General features: G+C 38.5%; 1 protein-coding gene across 10 annotated transcripts in view; it reads left to right on the top strand.

The window, feature by feature from the left end:
- ADAMTSL1 (ADAMTS like 1) overlaps positions 1-22,336 on the top strand; it is an 884,660-nt gene that overhangs the window by 519,203 nt on the left and 343,121 nt on the right. For 9 of the 10 annotated variants that reach the window (XM_045467757.1, XM_045467758.1, XM_045467756.1 and 6 more), the window contains one exon: positions 17,914-18,041. In XM_045467757.1, coding sequence (XP_045323713.1) covers positions 17,914-18,041 — 128 coding nt within the window. Of the gene's footprint in view, positions 1-5,334; positions 5,340-17,913; positions 18,042-22,336 lie in introns of those variants that run through there. The other variant, XM_045467755.1, reaches the window with a different exon arrangement.

Consider the following 22,336-nt stretch of genomic DNA (forward strand, 5'->3'; position numbering starts at 1 on the left):
CAATAGTAGCATGTACCTCAAAGGATTATCGTGACGTTTAACAAAACAGTTCATGAGACATGCTTAGCACAATACCTCAGACATTAAATAAGTGCCCAGTAAACATCAGCAGTTATTATTACTTTCCACCTACAGGCTGAAATTCCTCTATCTCACTCCTAGAAACCAATCTCATCTTTTCCTGGTTTCAAGGCAGCTGACAGCTTTGCCTGGTAACTAGTCTCCTGTACAATCTCAAAGAAAGAGGCTGAGAAAAAAACAAAACAAAACTGAGATCCCTTTTAATTTGGAGGTGGAAATGAGGGGTTCTGAAGCCCACTGAAGCCAGGGAATTTCAAACAGAAAAAAGATAAAGCGGGTGGCTCAGTCGGTTAAGCGGCCGACTTCGGCTCAGGTCATGATCTTGTGGTCTGTGAGTTCGAGCCCCGCGTCGGGCTCTTTGCTGACAGCTCAGAGCCTGGAGCCTGTTTCAGATTCTGACTCTCTCTCTGACCCTACCCCGTTCATACTGTCTCTCTCTGTCTCAAAAATAAATAAACGTTTAAAAAAAATTGTTTAAAAAAAAAGAAAAAAGATAAAGGTTGACTGAAGAAAGTCATCCTGTGAATTCACTCATAGATGCTTGCCAAATTCAGGATTCTAACCCTCCTCTGCATCAGTCACCGTAGGAACCTAGAACTAAAAATGGCTGGGCAGCCACCAGCCTCTCTCCCCAAGGCAGATTCAACTGGTCTGGGGAGGGGCCTAGTCATTGGCCATTTTTCCTGAGTTCCCAGGTAATTTAAACATGTAGCCAGAGTCGATAACCACTAATCTAATTGAATATTTTAAAGGTTCTAAACACCTCGCACCTGTTAGGGGATTTGTTTCTGATCTTTGAAGATGCTTTATAGAACTCTCCTCGCCTAAAACAAAATAAAACAAAATTTAGGAGCCCCTTTTCCCTAAATTAGGGATGCTATATCAGTTCAAATAACTCCTAATTGACGTGAATGCCCTTTGTAAATTGTAACTGTGTGTGTGTGTGTGTGTGTGTGTGTGTGAGAGAGAGAGAGAGAGAGAGAGAGAGAAAGACGGGGAGGGAGAAGCAGAGTGAATTATGATGCATACTGTGAAGAGTGTCCTGTAATGTCATATAGAATGCACAGAGGGACCCAGAACCCTGCTGGTCAATAGGACGTTGTATAATCTGAAGGATCATCTACCAGTCATTTGAATGTATAAACTATTCAAAAATGGGAACCATAAATATTTTATACAAGATAGAAATTAGAACCTATCCGAGTCTGATTTGAGGAGACAAAACAGACACTCTGAGGATAGTTCTTCTTCTGCATATACTAGTCACCCGATTTTTTATTTTCTTTATTTTCCTCTCTCTGGATGGCTATTGTGTTAGATTAAGTATTTGGTCTTATTTCCACTGCTCTCCTGACAACCAAGTTTAATTTCTATCCAGATAACATACCCATCCTTAATTAGACATGAAGCTTCGAAATTCCTCGATGTAAGGTGGATTTCTTTCTAATCTTTTACAGCAACTCTCCATCCACCAACCCCGGTAGTTCCTTTTTTCTAAAATGCCCATAAACCTTTGTGCCTCGTAGGAGTATAATGAGGATCAAATGAATATGTGTAAGTACTTTGAAACTGTGAAACTTCAATCATATCATGCGCTGGCTGAAAGCCTTCGTTGGCTTAGCTGTCAGCCGACTCAAGGATCAGTCAGTCCCTCACCGGGAACTCAAGGCCCCATCCCTACCACCACTCCAACTGTATCTACAGTTGTTTTGACTCACTGAGAGCCGTGCCACAGAGGAACTGACCTGGGCAAAGCTGGAAGCACACTGAGACACCAGTTATGTGACATGTAGAGATGATGATAAGACAAGTCCAATTTACGGTACCAGCAGATGGCACAGAAAAGAGGGAACAGAAAGGAGATACATTGCAGAAATAAAATATATAGTACAGGCAATTGTTTGGGTATGTGTGTGTGGATGGGGGGGGGGTGGGATAAGGTGCAGCACAGAGAGGTTGGTGCATTATTTCTGTGATGCATAGAAATATTTATATACTTAAGTGTGCTAAGAGGAAGGATTGAGGACCCAGATAGTTGAGTTTGGTTTTGGACATGTTGACTTTAAGGTACTAACAAGGCATCCAGGTTAAGTGGAAATGGAATCCTGGAGACTAGGGAAGAGGAGTTTTTGTATATCACCTACAAAGAGAAGACAGTTCAAGGGAGGGAAAGTGGGCGAGATCAATAGGAGGGGAGAGAGAAAAGAACCCTGAGGATTCCAGCGTTTACCAGTCAGGATGAGTAAGAAAAGACAGGGGAGGAACAGGCCAGTAGTCACTGCCAAAGAAGCCAGGGGAGCATATCCCCCAGCAAGGTCTGAGAGAAGGCCAGGGGATGTGGTGAATTACGGGATCCTGATGAATTTCAGAGGAGCCACGTCACTCAAGTGGTGGGGCAGACGCCAGATCGCAAAGCGTTAAGGAATTCGGGGGTATTGAGGAAGCGGTGCCTTGGACATGGATTAGCCTTTCAAGAAGTTTAGAAGTGAAAGAGAAGGAGGCAGGAGACAGTTTAACTCTCACCACGGACACAGCGGAAAGTAAAGGCAGAAAACAAAAAGCAGGAGCCCTCAGATAAAAGTGAGCTTGGTTTTAATAAAAAGAAGAGAAAGCGCTTTAGTCTTATAGCTCAAAGAATGCTGATAGCAGCCGTGTGTGAAATTGATTTCTGAGGCCGCGCACCAGAGACAGAGAGGCTGTGAGGCAAATGGGGTAGTAAACCATGATTTAGCACCTTCACTTTCTGCGCTTATTACAAAACAGGCTTTAAAAAAAAGATGCCTGTGGTGTGCCTCAGCAATCTTGATATTGTCTGTGGCCAGGATCCATTTTAATATATTCCTGAGGCATTTTAGCGATTATAACATTTCTTTAGACATCAGTCTATTAACTTTTCACAATGCTAAACATGGTTAATGCACTGCATACACATATTATTTCTACCATTAAATAATGTGCGGAGGGAGAAAGAATTATTCTTGCTGGAAACCAAAAGATGACAGGCTCAAAATGCTTGCACGTTGAAAGCAATAGAGAAGTTTTACAGATTCTCAGAGAAACAGTATTTGCTTCTGCCTTATTGAGCCTTGAGGGTCAGAGAGGAGCTCACAAGAATCATAAAAACTTGTATTATGTTTCATATGCTAATGAACCTTTAATAAGTGGCTTTGTGAATGGCTCCTTGACATTGTCATTTAATTTACAAATGAATGGAAGGTTGTATTATCTCCCATATGTACAATACTGAATGATGTTTTTCAATTATGATTTAAAAATGCTAACAGTACAGGGATAAATACCTTTCACGAACTTGACTGGGAGATAGGAAGAGAAACTGGCGTGTTGATGTCTCTAATCACCAATATTATTTTCTGTCTCAGTACAAGGAGGTCTATACTGTTTATAGATAATAATGACAAATTATAATTGACAAAGACAAATCCTTTTAGAAAACAAAAGTTTTTCTTACAGTGATTTAAAATAAGGAACTTCTGCAATCAATTTACTATGCACAATATTAAAGAAAAATTACAGACTATTATGTTTATAAAATAAATGATTATTTAACTAGAGAATGCTTGCCCTGATTGCTATAGATACAACAAAACCTATATCAAGGCCATAGCAACTGACTCTATTGCTTTGATAAAGAACCTAATATATTGAAACTATATATGTAAATCTAAATACTTAAAAAAAATAGCCACTATGAGTTATACCAGTAGAGAACCACAATAACAGAGTTCTTATTCTAATAGAAACTATGTCATGAAAATTACCCAGATAGCCAGTATAGTAGAAACATTATAAGAAGAAAACATTATTCCATAACACTTGGTTGGGGAATAGGTCAATACAGAAACTAAAAACTATTGTGGTGCCTGGGTGGTTCAGTCGGTTAAGCATCTGACTCATGATTTCGACTCAGGACATGATGTCTTGGTTCCTGGGTTCAAGCCCTCCCCCCACTGCATTGAGCTCTGTGCTGACAGCTTGGAGCCTGCTTATGATTCTCTCTCCCCATTCTATCTGCCCTTGCCCTTTTCTCTCGCAAAATCAATGAATACACTTAAAAAACAATTTTTAAAGAAACTAAAAACTATCAAAGCTAACTTTTATCTCATCGTTCGGGAAACTTTTGCTTACTTGTATTTATTGATTTTTAAAAGCTAAATAGTACACATTAATAGAAAGTACAGAGTATAATTTATCATTTCTTTCATTATTGAAAAGTCACTTTAAGGATTTGGCATAGGTTCCGGATGCTTTGTTAGCAAAGAAAAGGAGTCGCAAATAGAGAGTCTCTCTTTAAAGAATTGGTTACTTTTTAGTAAAACAATTCTTACAGCTGAAGCAGTAGCATCATCTCTACTTGAATTTCATTTAACAATTGTACTGGTCAAGAGTTTCATAATGTAGCACTTTTATTTTGAAAATAATCTTGACATCAACTCTATGAGTTAAATCATGCAAACGTTCATGTCTTATTTTACAAGGTAGAAAATTGATTTGTAAATATGCTTAAATAAGATAGTCTAGTTTAGAATCACAGACATTTTTCTGGCTAGGGATGTCTTAGAAAATGGCCAAAATTTCTTCGTGTAGAAATGACTGAAACTGAGGCACCGAGAGCTAAGTTACCTAAAATGCCACAATGGCAAAGTCAAAGCGTGTCAAAAATAGTGCAATGGCTAAGACCTGAATCCTATATTAAGCCTCTGTCCCTCTTTAGAAATTTTGCCATTGGTATTGCTCATGTCCATTCTCTGAAATATTTTAAAAATAAAAGTGCTTACCAAAAAAATCAGTTAACCACTAAGCACTCACTGAATGTTGATATCTGTGTCAAGCCCTGTGTTAGACATTAGGGGTGTGGGGCTAAGTATCACATACTCCCTACCTTTGTGAGTTCATATCAGTATTTTGCCTCTATTAGTTTCTTTTAAATGTCAGAGCTCTGTAATTTAAATGTTTAGATTTATTTTTACATGGGATCTAATGGAAACATGTTCTTCCCCGTCCAGAACACTTACTTTAAAATTTGTATTGAATTCTGCTTCTATCAGATCATTTTCCCTGATTAATTCTGGTCAACATTAAATTTTTCTGTGATCTGTGGTTATCGCTGGTGTGCTAAGTTTTGCCTTTGTGAAAATATGATTTAATAAATAGTCTTTATTTTTTTATAGGTAAAAGCCTATGCTTTTAATCAAGTCAGGACCCCTTCACCCACCTTTCTTCCCTCCCTCCTCCTCCTGGTACACTAGTCTTCACAAAGCCTTACTGCCTGAGTCCTGCAGAAAGGCTGACTAATGTGTCCTCAGTGATGAGGGTGCTTTGGCAGATAGGCATCTAGCACTTGGGTTAGGCCAGATTAAGGCAAGATGTGACAGGTTAATCATCTTTCACCTTTACACATTTTGGATAAATTTAAAGTTAGCATAAAAAGACATACTAATAAGAAGAAATGTGACTGTCTTTACTTTTCCATGGGTCATATGATTTTTTTTCTCTTTCATTCCCTTGCCTGTCTGCAGGTTATGTATCCACACACACACACACACACACACACACACACACACACACACATTTCCTCCTCTGTCTTTAGAGAATCTAAATGTATATGAATGAGAGTAAAAGCTGACAGCCGTTATGAATTAGACACTCAACTACAACTTGTCCTAGCCTGTCTTGTGTTAATTATTCATTCAACGAATATGCACAGAGGCCGATTACATATCTGGTGTACTGGAAGTACAAAGGCATATTCATCTTTGTCACAGCCCTTAAGAAACATACAATCCCTTCCTGGGAATGGATGTGTAAACAAGTGACTACAGCACAGTGGCTGATAAATGCTAAAACAGCCATGTGTATAAAGTCCTAGCAACGTGCTCCAGTTAACACAGTGATTGATTCTACTGGAGATCAGAGAACGTTTCACGGGAAGATGGCACCAGAGCTGCATCTCAAAGCAGGAGCAGGTGTGCACAAGTCAGAGAAAGTAAAAAGAGGTGAGGAAGATGGAGAGGAGGGAGGGCTAGGCTGTAGCAGGACCACAAACAGAGTATTAGAGGTCCTCAAGCAGCTTGTCCAACAGGGCAGCAGTGCCCAATCCCCAGAGTGCAGAGGACACACATGACCAGGAACAGCAGAAATCAGTCTAGCACATTGATTTAGGGTCAAGTTAGGAAGAGTGTTATGTGCTACACTAATAATTTGGCCTTTATCCCATACGCAGTGGTTCTTAACCCTTTTTGGAGAGTCCAGTGAAAGCTAGGAATCCTCTTTTCAGAAGTATGATAATAACGAACATATACCCAGAATGTCACATACAGTTTCTCAGTCCTCATAGCACATCTGGAATCCATTACTGGACACCACCGGCTACAGGCATGGAACCACAGAAAGTCTCTTAGCAGAGAGTGAACAGTCTAGTTTTGTGTTCTCGAAAGAACTAGCTGCAGTGTGGAGTACAGACTAGATGGAGGTCAAAACATCCGATGAGAAGCCTGTTGCAAAATGCCAGGCATAAGGCCCTAGAACCAGAATGAAGGCAGTGCAGGGAAGGATGGAGAGCATAGGAATGGAAACAAAGGCACTTCATAAATGGAATTGATAAGGTTTGGTGTCTGATTAAAGGTAGATGTTGAGCATCAAGTATTTGGTTATTGCTTGCGTTTATCTTACTTCCACACTAAAGCATAAATCCTCTGAAAGGTGTCGCTGCACCAGGCTGGACCTGGGAGTGAGCAGAAGCAGAAACATGAACATGTAGGATTAAAACTTAACATTTCATGAGAAAACAAGTCCCTCCACCAAGCGGGAGGCAGAGGTGTATGGGGTAGTGAGCTCTGGGACTGATGGACAATTGCTGGTAGACACTGAGAAGCAGGGAAGGACCTGTTGAAATTGACAAATCTGGATGGGAGACAATCATGTCAGAGCAGCAAGTCAACTTGCTGGTTGTCATCTGTGCCTTCCTTACAAGACTTCCTACCCCCGGAGCATGTAGTGGAGTATAGACACTGAAGAAATCTGTTGACTATCAGCCTAAGTCTATATTAAGCAATTATGATGCTTCTGGATGGCTGGGATGCTTGATTTGCCTTACATTGGTTATGGGAAAATATTATCAGGACCATAAGTAGACCCTCAATTTGATTTATTGTCAAATACCAAAACTTGTGAAACTATTCCAGTTATTCAAGCTTTTACCTATGGCTACAGGTTAAAACCAGAGGGGAATGCTATCAATTGAAGATTCAGAGGTATGGTCATTGAGATAGCTGTTGCTTTTTAAAAAGTGTATCTGAGTTACAGGTGTAGTGTTTTTGACAAAATTCATTTATTTGTGTGGAAGAGCTGGGGTGGTGGCACTTATTTGAACTGGAGAAAAGAAGTCCCAGAATTCGACACCACTTGGAAATTTTAAGTAACCAGGTCTTTTCTCTCTGCCCCCATTTTTGTTCCCCTTCTTTTATACCCCGCCGCGCCCCATGCTTATGCCATGCCCTACGTATATTTTTGAGAAACGATGACAAGTAAACGAGTAATCTAGGATTTGAAACAGAACATACTTCCAAAGCCTTTCACCATTATGAAATATTTGTCGAAATGTCTTACACTTTCTTCTAAATGACATGCATAATAATTATTTCACTGATCACTGTAAGCAGCTCACAAAGGAAAGCACAGTCCCTGCCTCAAAGAATTTGCAGTCTAATTGGGAAGATAATGGGTGTGTAAAATGATAATCCTGAAGAGCTACCACATCTTGTTTCAAATGTAATTCATTCCGTACTAATTCTTGCCAATTGACAATGCCTGGATGGGATATCAACTAACTGCAGATTAAGCAGGATATTGAGATAGTGGAGAGCTTGGCATTCTTTTATAGTTTGTGGATATGGGAAGTGAATGCAAGCAAAAGTAGAAACAAGAAGGTAGAAAAGAAAAAAACATGTAATATTGAGTAAGGACAATGTTTTAGATTCCAATTCCAAACACTCATCCTGCAATATCCAAATGGCACATGAGAGAGCACCCAATGGTGAGCGTAGAAACAGAACCTAAATGACACTCCAAGTCCTATGAAGCTTCATTCAGAATCAAGGCAGCACATTTTTTTCTTGGCCCAGATGACACCATGGTCAACCAAGGAAGAGTGAGGGAAGTTCTAAAATCAGAGACTTGATATTGGTAAGAACTGATCATTTTTTTCCAGCTTCTCTATTATCAACTACAATTTGAGTTTTTGTTCATCAGACTCCAAGCCATATTAACTTACTAACTTTCCAGTTTCCGCAACGAGTCACAAAGTGAGCCTTTTCTCTGTCAGGAATTCTTTCTCCATGATTCCAAACCCCAACATGTGCTTTCCAGAGCCTCAGATGTTTCGTTAGTTCTACAGATGTTTTGTAAATGCATTTCAGCAGAATTTGCCAGGGCTGCAGAAAGAATCTATGGCTGATTAGAGTCACAATTTGGACAGGGCTCGAGTTAGATGAGATGGAACCGGAAACCGAAACTTCTAACTGGCTCACCAGGAAGTCAGGAATCCACAAAAAGAGTGGAGAAGGAATTCCATTTCAGGGGGTGTTTCAAATATGCCTATTTTGGGGAGTGGAGGGGTGTGGAAGCCCAGGAGATGATTCTTCCCTGTTTTCCTTGGTGCTTGGCCTGCATATTATTTTCCACTGGAGATTTTTATTTTCTAAGTATAGAAAAAACAGCAACCAAGACGAACTGCTTTATTTTCAGAATTCCAGGTAAAATGGCCTTTTTTCACAGTTGAGGTGAAACAGTATAAAGGCTTTGAAATATCCCCACAAATGCAAAGGGTCAAGAATGTGATGACTGTCAGCACAAACTTGGGCATAAGTGGTTTTTTAAAATTACTACAGTTTGTACAGGATACAATTCTCCTATTGTCTGATTTTCCTTTGTGAAAGACATGGAGTTACTCGTTTCAGCCTTCTGCTCTTAACTGAGCTGCCTCTAGGTTCAGAGGCTACTAAATTAAAGAATATTATTATAGAACATATATTAAATATTATATATCTATATATAATATATGCTCTATCTATATTATATAGATATGTATTATATATATTATTTACCTATAATATATACTATATATCATATCTATATTATATTTCTATAATATATACTATATATCATATCTATATTATATTTCTATAATATATACTATATATCTATAATATATACTATATAGTATATATTATATATAATGTGGATAATAGATACTATATATCTATATATAATCTTATGTATATATAATCTATTTATTATAGATATATAATATAGATATAATATACACATACATAATATTCTATTATATAGATATATACACACATGTACATGTATGTACATGTATTAAACAAAGCAGAGTATTAAAACAAAGCAGAGCATTTCTATTTGCTAAGTTTATGCTTTTAAAGTAATAGAAACTGACAGTGATAGAATATTTTACTATGCTTTTTCTTGAGATGAGCCGATTCAAAACACTCAATGACCAGTTGCAAATTTCCTGAATACTGATCTTTGCTCAAATCAACAATTATTGATTTTAATTCAGCTGGCTGTGAAATTGTGTTCGGGTGGAGCTCTCCAAAATGCCCAGAGGTTTCTGCAGCAGTTTCTTAGATGAGCTGTAATCTGGCCTTGTCCTTGGATAGAATACAAAAAAAATCAAGTTACCGTAGCTCTGAAATGAAAATCGCACTGAAGCATTTGACATCGAGCAGAGTCAGGTTTTTGTTTCCTAAAAAGTAATGAAGCTGTCTTAATTCTATCTCCAAGCTGTTATTCCAAGATTGAGAAACAATTCTGAGGACATAATAATTTTTTAAAAGAAAAGCAACATCAGTTCTTGTCATTCTATAAAAAAAAATTTTTATGTACTGAGAGACACCGTTTAAAAATGGAAAGGAAGGTCAGAATGTGAAGCTAGGCAGAACAAAAGGTGGTCAGATAACAGGTGTAAAGCCTGGCTGGATCAGGTACTGACTGTGTGACTTGTCAGGGGAGCGATGTGTATATTCGTGGCAGAGATGAAATAATTAACACTAACATGTCAGAAACTATATCCAGTACTTTGTGTACATTCTCTCGGTTAGCCTTCGCAGTCACCCTAGTAAGAGAAGTATCAATGTTGCCCTTTTACAGATGAAGAAACTCTGCTCAAAGAGATCTGACAATGTGCTGAAGGCAAGTTGACCAATATACGACTAGTAAAGTCTGTCTGAGACCCACAGCCAAGTTCTTTCTTCTACACAATGATAGAGGTTGTTCAACCTCTCTAAGCCTCAATTTACTTGTTAGTAACATAAGGGGGAAAAATCCAAACTGACATGGCTCAATGGGAGGATTAAATACGATAATTTGGGTAAATTCTGGCATACTTCCTGGCACATAGGTACTTAATAAATCCCAGCCAGCATTTTTTCCCTCACCAGTAACCCTCCAGGCTTAGGTACAATTAGGTGCCCTCATAGGAATGTGAAAAGGGTGTGCCCATGAGCGCACGTGCACAGTGGAAGAAAGAGGAAGACAGGTACCCAAAAGTCTTTCCGAGGTCTGCATAGCTTTTACACCATGTGAACTGACTTTTCTCCTCGGTAGCAAGGGACAGACTTCATGCAGTGGCCTCTGAAAGACTGTGCACTGTGTCACTGGCAGTTCATCATATCCCCCAGCAGTGCAGCTATGATAAGAACCAGATGATCTGAATTTCCTAAGTAAAGCCAGCAGCAAATATCTGGGAAAGCGCATGCCTCAGTATCCACACGCTCTGCTTTTTAAGAAAGTACATCAAAAAGCTAATGGACTTTTACAAGAGCCCAGTTACAGCTTAATATCTATAAGCTCTCAGATCAGGGAATCACAACCCCTACCATGTAAAGTTGGTGGCAGAACCAGTATTCCAAATTATTAAAGAAGCCAAAGATTAGATAAGATTTAGAGAGACCTGATATGTATAGAGGAGTTAAAAATGGAATCCGCAGATTCATTTCCAAAGCTTGGTACGTGGACAGGATGTTTCCGTGTATAGACTTCTCCATTTTGCATGGGCTCACCACAGAAAAATGGTCCTCTCATCACTGGGGGGGCTGCCCCTCTTTCTAATTTAGAGGGATGTGACATCCATTTGTACAGTCACATGCACAGCTCCAGATGGCTTAAGCTAAATGCTGTCGCAGAGGAGAGGAAAACCAGAGACTCAGGTGACTTTTTGCTGATCTTGAAATAGTAAGAAGGGCTCTTTGCCTCATCCCATAACCCACTTTGCTACATTTGAAGATCTGTTGATTCTGAAAAACACTTCGCTTATAATGTAACTTCATCTGTTATATAACTTCAAGTTTACAAAAACCTATCACCCATTTCCTCAGGACCTATTTCCATTTTTATTTACTTCCATACAGCTTGACCTCTTATTACAACGTTTAGAAAAAAATATTTTCCAAGGCCTCTGTATGTATGTTAATAGAACTCCAGAGTCTTTAAAAAATTTTTTTTAAGTTTATTTATTTTGAGAGAGAGAGAGAGAGAGAGAGAGAGAGAGAGAGAGAAAGACAGCATGAGCAGGGGAGGGGCAGAGAGAGAGAGAATTTGAAGCAGTCTCCAGACTGTTAGTACGGAACCCATTGCAGGGCTTGGAATCATGAACTGCGAGATCATGACCTGAGCCAAAACCGAGTCCTGCAGTTGGCCAACTGAGCCACCCAGACACCCTCAGAACTCCAGAGTCTTTTGATTGCTAATTTGTGCTTCACCTTACAACATTGTTCATAAGTCCCTGATAACCTGTCCGGTGAAAGAGGCTTCTGGATAAAGTGGTACATAGGTGGTCATTCTAAGGTTCATCTATTAGATGGTGAGATGCAGGGAACTCTTACTTTATGTGATTACTCCAACTGCTTAACTACTTATAGCTTTCAGGTTTAAAGCTGTTCACCTGGGACTTGGTTATTGATCTTAAAGCAATTGGCTCTGAAATCAACCACAAAACTATCAGGTGAAAACCACATTTAGGTAAACCAGCAATGATGAGGAAATGACACCATTCTAGGTTGATGAATTTATGGAAGCTATTCTAATCCTTTTCTAATATCCCTAGGACGTATATGATGATCTGTGGCCACAGCCTGCCTTCCATGCCGTTGTCATTGACTGAGGCTTGGCACCTCTTAACTGGACAGAACAATGGGTGGATGGGCCCGGGGAATCGATTGCTGAATTTTCTTACAAGAAAGAGTTGATTTAAGAGTCGTCGTCAATGTTACATTCAAAGGTCATCATGTGGCATCAAAGATCTAGAAATAGCTAGTCTTTTTCTTTTTTTTTTTTTTTTAATTTTTTTTTCAACGTTTATTTATTTTTTTTGGGACAGAGAGAGACAGAGCATGAACGGGGGAGGGGCAGAGAGAGAGGGAGACACAGAATCGGAAACAGGCTCCAGGCTCTGAGCCATCAGCCCAGAGCCTGACGCGGGGCTCGAACTCATGGACCGCGAGATCGTGACCTGGCTGAAGTCGGACGCTTAACCGACTGCGCCACCCAGGCGCCCCGAGCTAGTCTTTTTCTAAATTGAATAACTCAAGACAAATACTCAATTTTCAAGAATTATAGAGCCAAAACTCAGTCCTTTTTTCTCTCAGTGTTCACTGGATTTCTGAAATGTTGGCTCAAGAAAAGTGCTGATTGTCCATTTTAACCCATCCAATAACTACAAAGTAAACTAAGTGCTACAAAAAAGATAGGATTTGTAATGGACTTTTCCCTCAAGTTTAATATCAGATGCAGTATTGACCATTTCGGATAAGTCCACTGGTGAAACACTGGCTTAAATACAGAATTTAATAGCCATTCTTCAGTTCTCAGTCAATTCATAGTAAATGACCATCATCTCACCTGACACTGTTGCTGCAATTCCCCGAAGTGGGGTCATGGGTAATCCCTTGGTCACTGTGTTTCACAGCATCCATGATCTTGCTTCTGAGATACTGAGATTGAAACACTACACTTATGTGACAGAAATCAAATTGGAAAGCATTGACTGGGGTATATTTTAAAAGCTTAGAATTTTGGTTTCAGAAGCAATCATCGTTGCTTTTAGGCAACTCATTATCTAGACCTTATTATTTTTGCCTCATTTTCTCTTGCTAGATGCAACTCAAAGCTAACACTTTAAAAACAAAATGCTACTGTGGAGAGGAATGCACATTTCAAAATAAGAGAAAATAGGCTCGAGTCCCATCTGGACCAGGCACAAAAGTTGTTTATACTGAAGGCCTTCTTAAAAACCATAATAAGCAAATGCTGGTAGGTCTTAAATGACCCGAAAGGCATTGCTGAATTGTCATTTCTGGTTATAGATGTAAAAATCTGGCACAGTAAAAGAGGGGGGAAAATCACTTTACTGTCTCTAACATTAAACATTGATTCAGTTGACATGAATTATGTTTATTCCACTTGCTAAAAGACACCTTGGAGATGGTTCCAGTTTGAGAAAAAAGGCCCATGACTTGCTTCTGAGTCTGCGTGTGATCTCTTTCAGAGCACTGTGGGCTCTTCCTATGTCTAGTTGTGCTGAAACTTGTAACTTGTGATGAGGTAAGATACAACCTCACTTTAGATGGAAAAGGTACGTGAAAAATACCAAACAACTTTAGCACAGAGTTTGGAACAATTTACTTCTCTAGAAAAACAAATTCTCAACTATATATTATTTCCAAAACAGCTTATCCAGAGAGCAGCCAGAGGGAAACCTCCCAAGGATTTGGCATTCTGGTGTTCTTATCTCACACGGAAATGGAGTTCACATGTGAATACCGTGTGTGTATTTATTTTTTTCGGTTGTAGTAACTGGATGGTATCATAATTTGTAATCACTCATCTTGCTCTTAATTATTTCATGAATCCTAGCATTTGTGATTTTGCTTTTCATCTCAGACTTATTTAATTTGAATAAAATGAGGGACATGGTATTGTACAAATGTATGTTTGTCACACAAGTCATTACCGCATCCAGCAAATACCATAACTCTCTCAACAGAACTTCTTCCAGTCATACAGAGAAAACTAAAAGGGAGCCAGAAGATGCACAGTAAACTGTTCAAAAATCTGAAGAATGAATTTAATGGGTGTACGGACAATGTATACTTCATTGCCAAAGAGTCTTTTCTCCTTCAGTATTTAATTAAGCTCTGGAAACAGAGTGCCCCATATTGCCTTGATTAGAGGTTGATTTTATTAATCCTAAAAACCAGGCTTTGGAGCTCAGTAAATGCTTCCTTTAGAAAGAACATACTTTGGGGTAACCAGTGTGTTTCTGTTACCCATTCTATTCCACATTTTAGAGGAGCCTCTAACTACTGACAGATCATATCACCAGGCAAATGTAATATGGCAGGTGGCTGGAAGGTTCTGCTGTGGGAAAGTCAGAGTTTTCAGGGAGATGATGCCTTAAGAGTCTAGAGTCTCCACTAAACTCAGCAGGAAAAAGCACTAGTACCTTCCCAGAGTACCTCCTGTAACCTTTCAGAGTACATCTATGTTTATAAATTATGGTAACAATTAATAGTATCAATAAAAGCCGTTAATGCTTAGTGTATGTATATATTATTGTGATAAAATTTATAAAATTTACCATTTTAATCATTTTTAAGTATACTGTTCAGTGACATTAAGTATATTCACGCCATTGTACAACCATCACCACAATCCATCTCCAGAAATCTCTTCATTTTCCCGAACTGGAACTCTGTACTCATTAAAAATAATTGCCCATTCCTCCTGTCCCCCTATCCCTGGCAACCACCATTCTACGTTCTGTCTCTATGGATCTGGCTACTCCACACACCTCATCTAAGTGGAACCACACAATATTTGTCCTTTTGTATCTGCCTTATTTCTCTTAGTATGATATCTTCAGTGTTCGTTCATGTTGTAGCATGGGTCAGAACTTCCATCCCTTTAAGGCTGGATAATATTTTGTTGTGTGTATATATCACATTCTAGTTATCCATTCATCCACTGATGGACATTTGGGTTGTTACAACCTTACGTGATTTTTATATTTGATTATTTTAATTCTCACAATACTAGTGTTTATTATCCTTATTTTCTGATTAGAAGACTGAAGGATAAGGAGGTCACAGCTAAGAAGCTCTGGAGCCAGGATTCTACTCCATGTTGAGTAGGTCCTTCAGTCCCTTCTCTTTACTACTATGCTAGCCTGTGCTAGCCCTTTGCAAATGATTTATGAATTTAAATAAAGCTTCCATCACTTACATAAGCCTTGATACAACACTCTGAGGTGAGGTTTCTGACTTAACTTGACCAGATTTTAAAAGGCCCAAGGAGGGGCACCTTCATGGCTCAGTCAGTTTGAGCTTCCAACTCTTGATTTCAGTTCAGGTCATGATCACAGAGTTGTGGGATCGAGCTCCAGGTCAGGCTCTGTGCTAAATGTGGAGCCTGCTTAGGATTCTCTCTCTCTCTCTCTCTCTCTCTCTCTCTCTTTCCCCTTCTGCTCCTCCTCCCCACTCACATGTGCTCACTCTCTCTCTCTCTCTCTCTCTCTCTCTCAAATAAAAAAAAAACTAAAAAAACATTTAAAAGGTCCAAGGAGTCGCCAGTGTGACAACAGAGCACCATAGCAACTGATCTACAAAGATGCTCGTTACTACAAAATAAACAGTTTTCTGAAGGGCTAGAGGATGTTCTCTTCTTTTTCAGGAGCCCCTCCTGTGTGGATGATATAACCTTGAGTATAACTAGGTAGGGCATGAGAAAGTAATTAAAAATAAAAATAATAACAACAGCAATAACAATCTGAGTTATCATTGTAGACCTCATATACACTGGTGACCTCATTTACATTATCTCAAGTTCCCACAATGCTTTGTAAGAGGTTACCTTCCTGTTGCCTTCACATCCCAACCTTTCCCGGCATTCCACATCCCCTGTGCTCTCTCTTCAGAGACAAAAGTGAAGGTGACATTGTCATATTGTCTAACATGCCTATTTTCTTTCAGGTTTGTTTTTTCCAAATTTAAATTTGAAATTTTAATTTTTTCAGAAGTATGTCCTTGATTGATATAAGAAGATACCATCTTTTTGTTAATGTTTATTTTTGAGAGAGAGGTGGGGGGTGGTACAGAGAGAGAGGGAGACAGAGGTTCTGAAGTGGGCTGTGCACTGACAACAGAGAGCCTGAAGCAGAGCTCAAACTCAGGAACCGTGAAATCGTGACCTGGGCCGAAGTCGGAGGCTTAACCAACTAAGCCACCCAGGCAGCCCCGAGAAGATACCATCTGTAATGTTTGAATATTGTGCTTGATTTACTCAGTAAAATAATTTGGCCCCAGTTCACATTAGCTATTTGTAGAACTGTTGCTATGGACTGAATTGTGCCCTGCACCGCAATTCATACATTAAAGTCCTAACCCCCAATGTGATGGTATATGGAGATGAGGCGTTTGGGAGATAATCAGTTTAGATAAGGTCATGAAAGAGGTCTCTCATGATGGGATTCATGTCCTTAGAAGAAGAGACACCAGAGAGCTACTGTCTTCTCTCTGTCTGTCCATGCTCATACAAAGTGGAGGTCGTGTGAGCACACAGTAAGAAGGCTGCCTTCTGCAACCCAAGGGAAAAGCTCACACCAGCAGCTACCCATGCTGGCACCCTGTTCTCTGACTTTCAGCTTCCAGAACTATGAGAAAATAAATTTTTGTTTTTTAAGCCACCCAGTCTGGTATTTTGTTATGGCAGCTTAAGCAGACTAATACAACTGTATTATTACGTATATTATTATTAATACCACTGTATTATTACGTATATATGACATTCTCGATTTATCATAACATAATTATTGGTAATATTTATTAGTGCTTTACTCTGAAACTTATCCTAGGCTAAGTTCATTTAACTTATCTTCTTCTATAGTGTGTATATGTGTGTGTGTGTGTGTGTGTGCATGTAGTGTCATGGTTATAATATTATCCCCATTTTATAGAAAGAGAAATTTTAGTGTAGGCAGGTGGTAATTTAATTTTTCAGGGACACCTAGTAAAATCCATATCCAACCCAGGCAATTTCTAATTCTAGAGATTATTCTATGAACTATGGCACATATTTTATCTTTGACTCTTATGAGAAATGTGAAGTTCAACATGGAGACCCGCATATACCAATTTTCTATACAGTAGGTACAGATTTCACTAGGAAGCCTTTCAGTAACAAGCAGATCTATTTGTCAAGAGGCAATCCCTGCATTACTGAAGTTACTTCATGCAGTTGTTGTAATTAACAAGTCTGAAATCTGGAAATGAGGTTGCTTGATTAAAAAAATTGTCAATTGTATAAAATGTTAAATTTTGGAAGGTAATGCTGATATGCACATTACAAGCTTCTCAGAGCAGAAGCATCTCTGAGAGAAGTTTCTCTGTTTTCACAAAGACGTAGTAGATGAGTAGACTTATGAACCCAAGGCAAAATCATGACTTCAGTGCAAAATGTGACTTCAATTTAACTTCCCCTCACCCAGATTCCTTATTCTTGCCCCCTTTTCTATTTGCTCCATTATGCAGATCCCTTGTTCCTTTCAGTCATGGCCCAGGGTCTCTAAACTCAAATAGTCCTCTCCCCAAACACATTATTCAACTGGAAAGAATCTGATAAATGTTTTCATCTCCAGCAAGGCTATCATATTCAGACATACAAAAGGCCCACACTTTAGGACACATGTTTCAGGGTTCAATGGGGACATGATACTGACCATTCTCTTTTTCCTCACAGAGCTCCAGGACAGCACGCTCTGAGGAGGACCGGGATGGCTTGTGGGACGCTTGGGGCCCATGGAGTGAATGCTCACGCACCTGTGGTGGAGGGGCCTCCTACTCTCTGAGACGCTGCCTCAGCAACAAGTAAGTCCTGCATCCCAGATGGTAGGGAGTTTGTAAGGCCCATATGTAGTAGGTTCAATGCATACTTTTGTGGTTGGGGTTATTAAGACCATTTTGTTGCACACAAATCTGGATGGAAGAAAGGTACAAAGAATTAAACATGTGCATCTCCAGCTAGGTTATTTATATACTCTTATATGATAAGTGATATAGAATTTATCTCATTTACAGAGGAAATGTTGTCTATTTTCGTATTAGAACTAGAAGGTTGATTTATAAGTAGAAATGGACCATAATATATGGCACTTTTTGGATCCCCTTAAATTTTAGTGACAAGAATAGCAACAATATTAACATTAACAACATATTAAGTTTATGTTGGATTCCAATGTTATCAAGCACTTTGCAAATAAGTGGTATATTGGTTTGGGTTTCTTGGATGTCTGGAAGTTTCCTGAGATTATTCAGTTCAATGAATGATGAAGTTTGCATATAAGGAGGTTTGGAAAACAGAAACTTCTTGGGAACCTGGCATGGGAATGAGAGCAGTGGTGAAGGTGGAGAGTGGTTAATGGTTTCTAAGCTGAAAGTAAAGGCCTGAGGCATTAAAATGGCAGTCTACTTCAAATAATAATAAGTCAGAACTGTGTCTTGATCTGTGTGGTCTATGACTAGATTTTTCTTCAAACTGTAAAATACAAAGTACGATAGTAATATTTTTAATGAGAGATTTTTATTTGACACTGAAGAGTGTTACATGTGACAAGTAAGAGGTTTGATCAAAATTACTATATACTATAGAACATGGAACAGAAGAAGAAAATATCTATCTATATATATCTGCTGATTCTTCTAGACTTTTCATAATGAAACAGCACAAAGTGGTGAGATACAGGTTCAGAAAAATGTCAGCTTACTCTAATGAGAGAATTTCTTGAAATCAGGGTCAACGTCTTACTCTTTTCTGTGCCCCGCAGTCCCGCACATGGTCTGACAGATAGATTTTCCTTCACTGAATCCATGATAACTAGAGACCATTTTGGTTCCAGGCAGATCCTAATGGAAATGGTGTACCCTGGGAAACCTGGCCAAAGGGCATATCTTGCAAGAAACCAGATTAATTATGTTACTTAGCCATTCCGGTGTTTGGTTCTACTCAGAAGATGGAGCTATTGGATTACATCCACTAGCAAGTTTGTTTGTCATCTTTGGAGGCCAGCGTCATAACAAACTAGGTCCCCGAGCTGACCAGAAAAAACTAGACCTTTCATTTTTATGATTCACCTCTTCTCTTAGTCTCAAATATCAAAACCTCCCTACATCTGTACTACATGATACTGCATGGTGATAGCACTGCAAGATATAACTGATAACAAACATACATCAGTAAAGCCAAAATGTACAGATTTGAAATGTTCCTATTATACAGTTTTCTCGAATTACCGTGCTTGAATATGCTATAGAGGTGAGCCAAAACATGTGTCTCACAAAGCTGGTAAGGAGTGTATGGGAACTTTCATACTGGCTCGTTGATGTGAATGCTACATTGTGAGAATCTTGTATGGAGTAAGAGACTGACAAGCAACTTAAGGGATAAGTACAATCACAGGTAGAACTCTGTCATTCGGCAAAGCATCAAATATATTATAACATCATATAACATCAGTTATGTGAAATTCACACTTACCAGTTTTGTCATCTAGTAAATTAAGGCTCCAATTGTTAGGATTTTATTAAGATACTATAGAAGTTACCATCTATCATCTACTCATAATGAATTGGAAAAGTAAAATGTAAAATCTAAAATTATAAACATATAGACTATATGTCCCTATTTGAATTTCAAATATTGAAAAAAATACATTAGGTAAACTCATACTAGGCTGGAGAAGAAGCTAAAACAATGGGGAGAGGGGCAGGACCACCAACCTACCATGAGTGGTTATCTGTGGCCCTCTTGTTCATTTTTTTTTAAATTTTTTTTTTAGTGTTTATTTATTTTTGAGACAGAGAGAGACAGAGAATGAATGGGGGAGGGTCAGAGAGAGAGGGAGACACAGAATTTGAAGCAGGCTCCAGGCTCTAAGCTGTCAGCACAGAGCCCAACGCGGGGCTTGAACTCATGGACCGTGAGATCATGACCTGAGCCGAAGTCGGACGCTTAACCGACTGAGCCACCCAGGTGCCCCTCTTGTTCATTTTTTAATGGCTAATGAACTTAATGGGTTTTCTCTCATCTCCACTCCACATTTAATGTGGGCACCTTATACTCTTGAGAAAGATCACAGGTTATGAATGTATATGTCCTTAGAGGCCCAACAAGTAACTGGAATGTGTGTTGTAGTCTAACGGTAAGCACTCAAATTCAGCCTAAATGAATCCCATTGACCTGCTGAATTAATTTTCCAGACTGATTTTCCAGTCCTGTTCTCACTTTTAGCTCTGATATTTTTAAGTCTGTCAGCTAATAATTACTCTGTTCCAAATATGATAGAACTGTAAAAAGGAGCTAAAATACTCAGATTTTATGGAATAAATGACAACTACTCAACTTCTGGAGTTAATTATGTTCTGTGATGGACGGGGAGACTGGGAAGAGGCTTGGTTAACTTTATGAGTTTGAGAACATCTTCTCTGAGTGATCTTTTGAAGAGTGCAGGAAAATAAAAATCAGTGGAGGGAAAGCAGGGTGAAAATATAAATAAGCATTAAATATAAAACTCATCCTTCTCACTGGCAGTGCTTGGTGCTGGAGAAAATGCCCTGACCCAGGGAGATACTGAGCAGAATCCTTCCTTTGCCTTCTCCCCCATCCTTTTTCTAGGCTCACAGAAAGTAAGCAGTGCTTCATTTTCCCAATTTCTGATATTAGACTATTGATAATTGCCTTTCCTTGCAACCCTGGTTTGAGCAACAAGGGAAGGCACCGTATACACTTTTTTTCTACAACATTTACTAATTTCTGTAAGATTGTGTTAGGTTTCATTGAGCAACTCTGATAATACAACTATTGCTAATCTTGCATCACTAAGTCTGCTTTGATTTTTGCATCATGATGTCTGCTCTTATTTTTTTTTCTAATTAGAAAATGGACTATGCATACTTGTACTTTATGATGGCTCTTCATTTCAAGTGAATTAGACAATGTACCAACTACCTTGAGAAGCTGCTGCTTCTGTCCAGTTCTTCACATCCTCCATTAGATATTCTGAAGTAATATTTTTAACAAATGTGTTTTTCTCATTTATCTAGGATTGTGTGTTGTTTAGTGGAAACTATCCTTCTTCGACCTAAATTACTTAAGCATATAGTTTTAAATTTGATACTAAAGATCTGTCTCTGAGAGTTCTAGCTTTGTCTTCAGCCGGTTAATTTAACTTTTCCCATAAGGAGTTCCAGATGCATAAGGCACTTAAGAATACTGTGTGTAACGTCATATGTACCACTGTATTAGGTCTGTGCCAAAATCAAGGTCAAAGAGGTAAACTGCAGTTCATTTGAAATGGCAATGAGTCAGATAGCTGGATGCTCTTAAGTGTGGTGTCAACCTTTATATTGGTGCCTGAAGAAGACTTAAAGGTCTCTTGTGACATTTTTTATCTTCTGCAAGGCCAATTAATCTCCAGACTAATAAATAGTATGGATTAATAGATTAATACATTAAGAGTAAGAATATTTTGTTAAATCCCAACTGATTAAATGAAGGGCTTGTCATACCTATATGTACTCAAGTAGCAAAAATAGTAATAAAAAATTTTTTTCAAAAGCCTTACTTATAAAGGATGAAAGCATTTTTTAAAGTTAATAAATTTTGCATTGAATTCTTTAGTTGAATAGAATTTTTTGGAGCTGAATAAAATTATTAGATGAACAAGAAATAAAATCATCACACTGTGGAGGTGCCTAAAAAAAGATTATGATATTGTTCCAAAGGGATGTGGCTGCCAGAATGTTGTCAATATAAATACAGAAAAATTAAAATAAACATCCTCAAGGAGTCTTATCTCACAGTAATTGGAAAGATCATTCAAACTTGTCATTTCATAATAATTGTGCTAAGTGAAATTAAGCTAACTCTTCAGATTTTTTAATTGCAAACACAATTTTTCTCCCATAAAAATATTGATACTACAGCAATATAAGCTTTAGTTAGCAAGTAATTTCTACGCCATATAATAATAAATACCAAAAGAAAAATTTTAACATTAAGATTTGACTTCTTAAACAAATATTTTTTCCCTTTAAAGTCATTTCATCTTTATCAAAACAACCAATTAAGTTTCATAGGACCTGTTTTAAGACATTTTAGAACTTTC

This window comes from Leopardus geoffroyi, chromosome D4 (genome assembly GCF_018350155.1).
Source record: "Leopardus geoffroyi isolate Oge1 chromosome D4, O.geoffroyi_Oge1_pat1.0, whole genome shotgun sequence".
In the NCBI taxonomy this organism is placed as follows: domain Eukaryota; kingdom Metazoa; phylum Chordata; class Mammalia; order Carnivora; family Felidae; genus Leopardus; species Leopardus geoffroyi.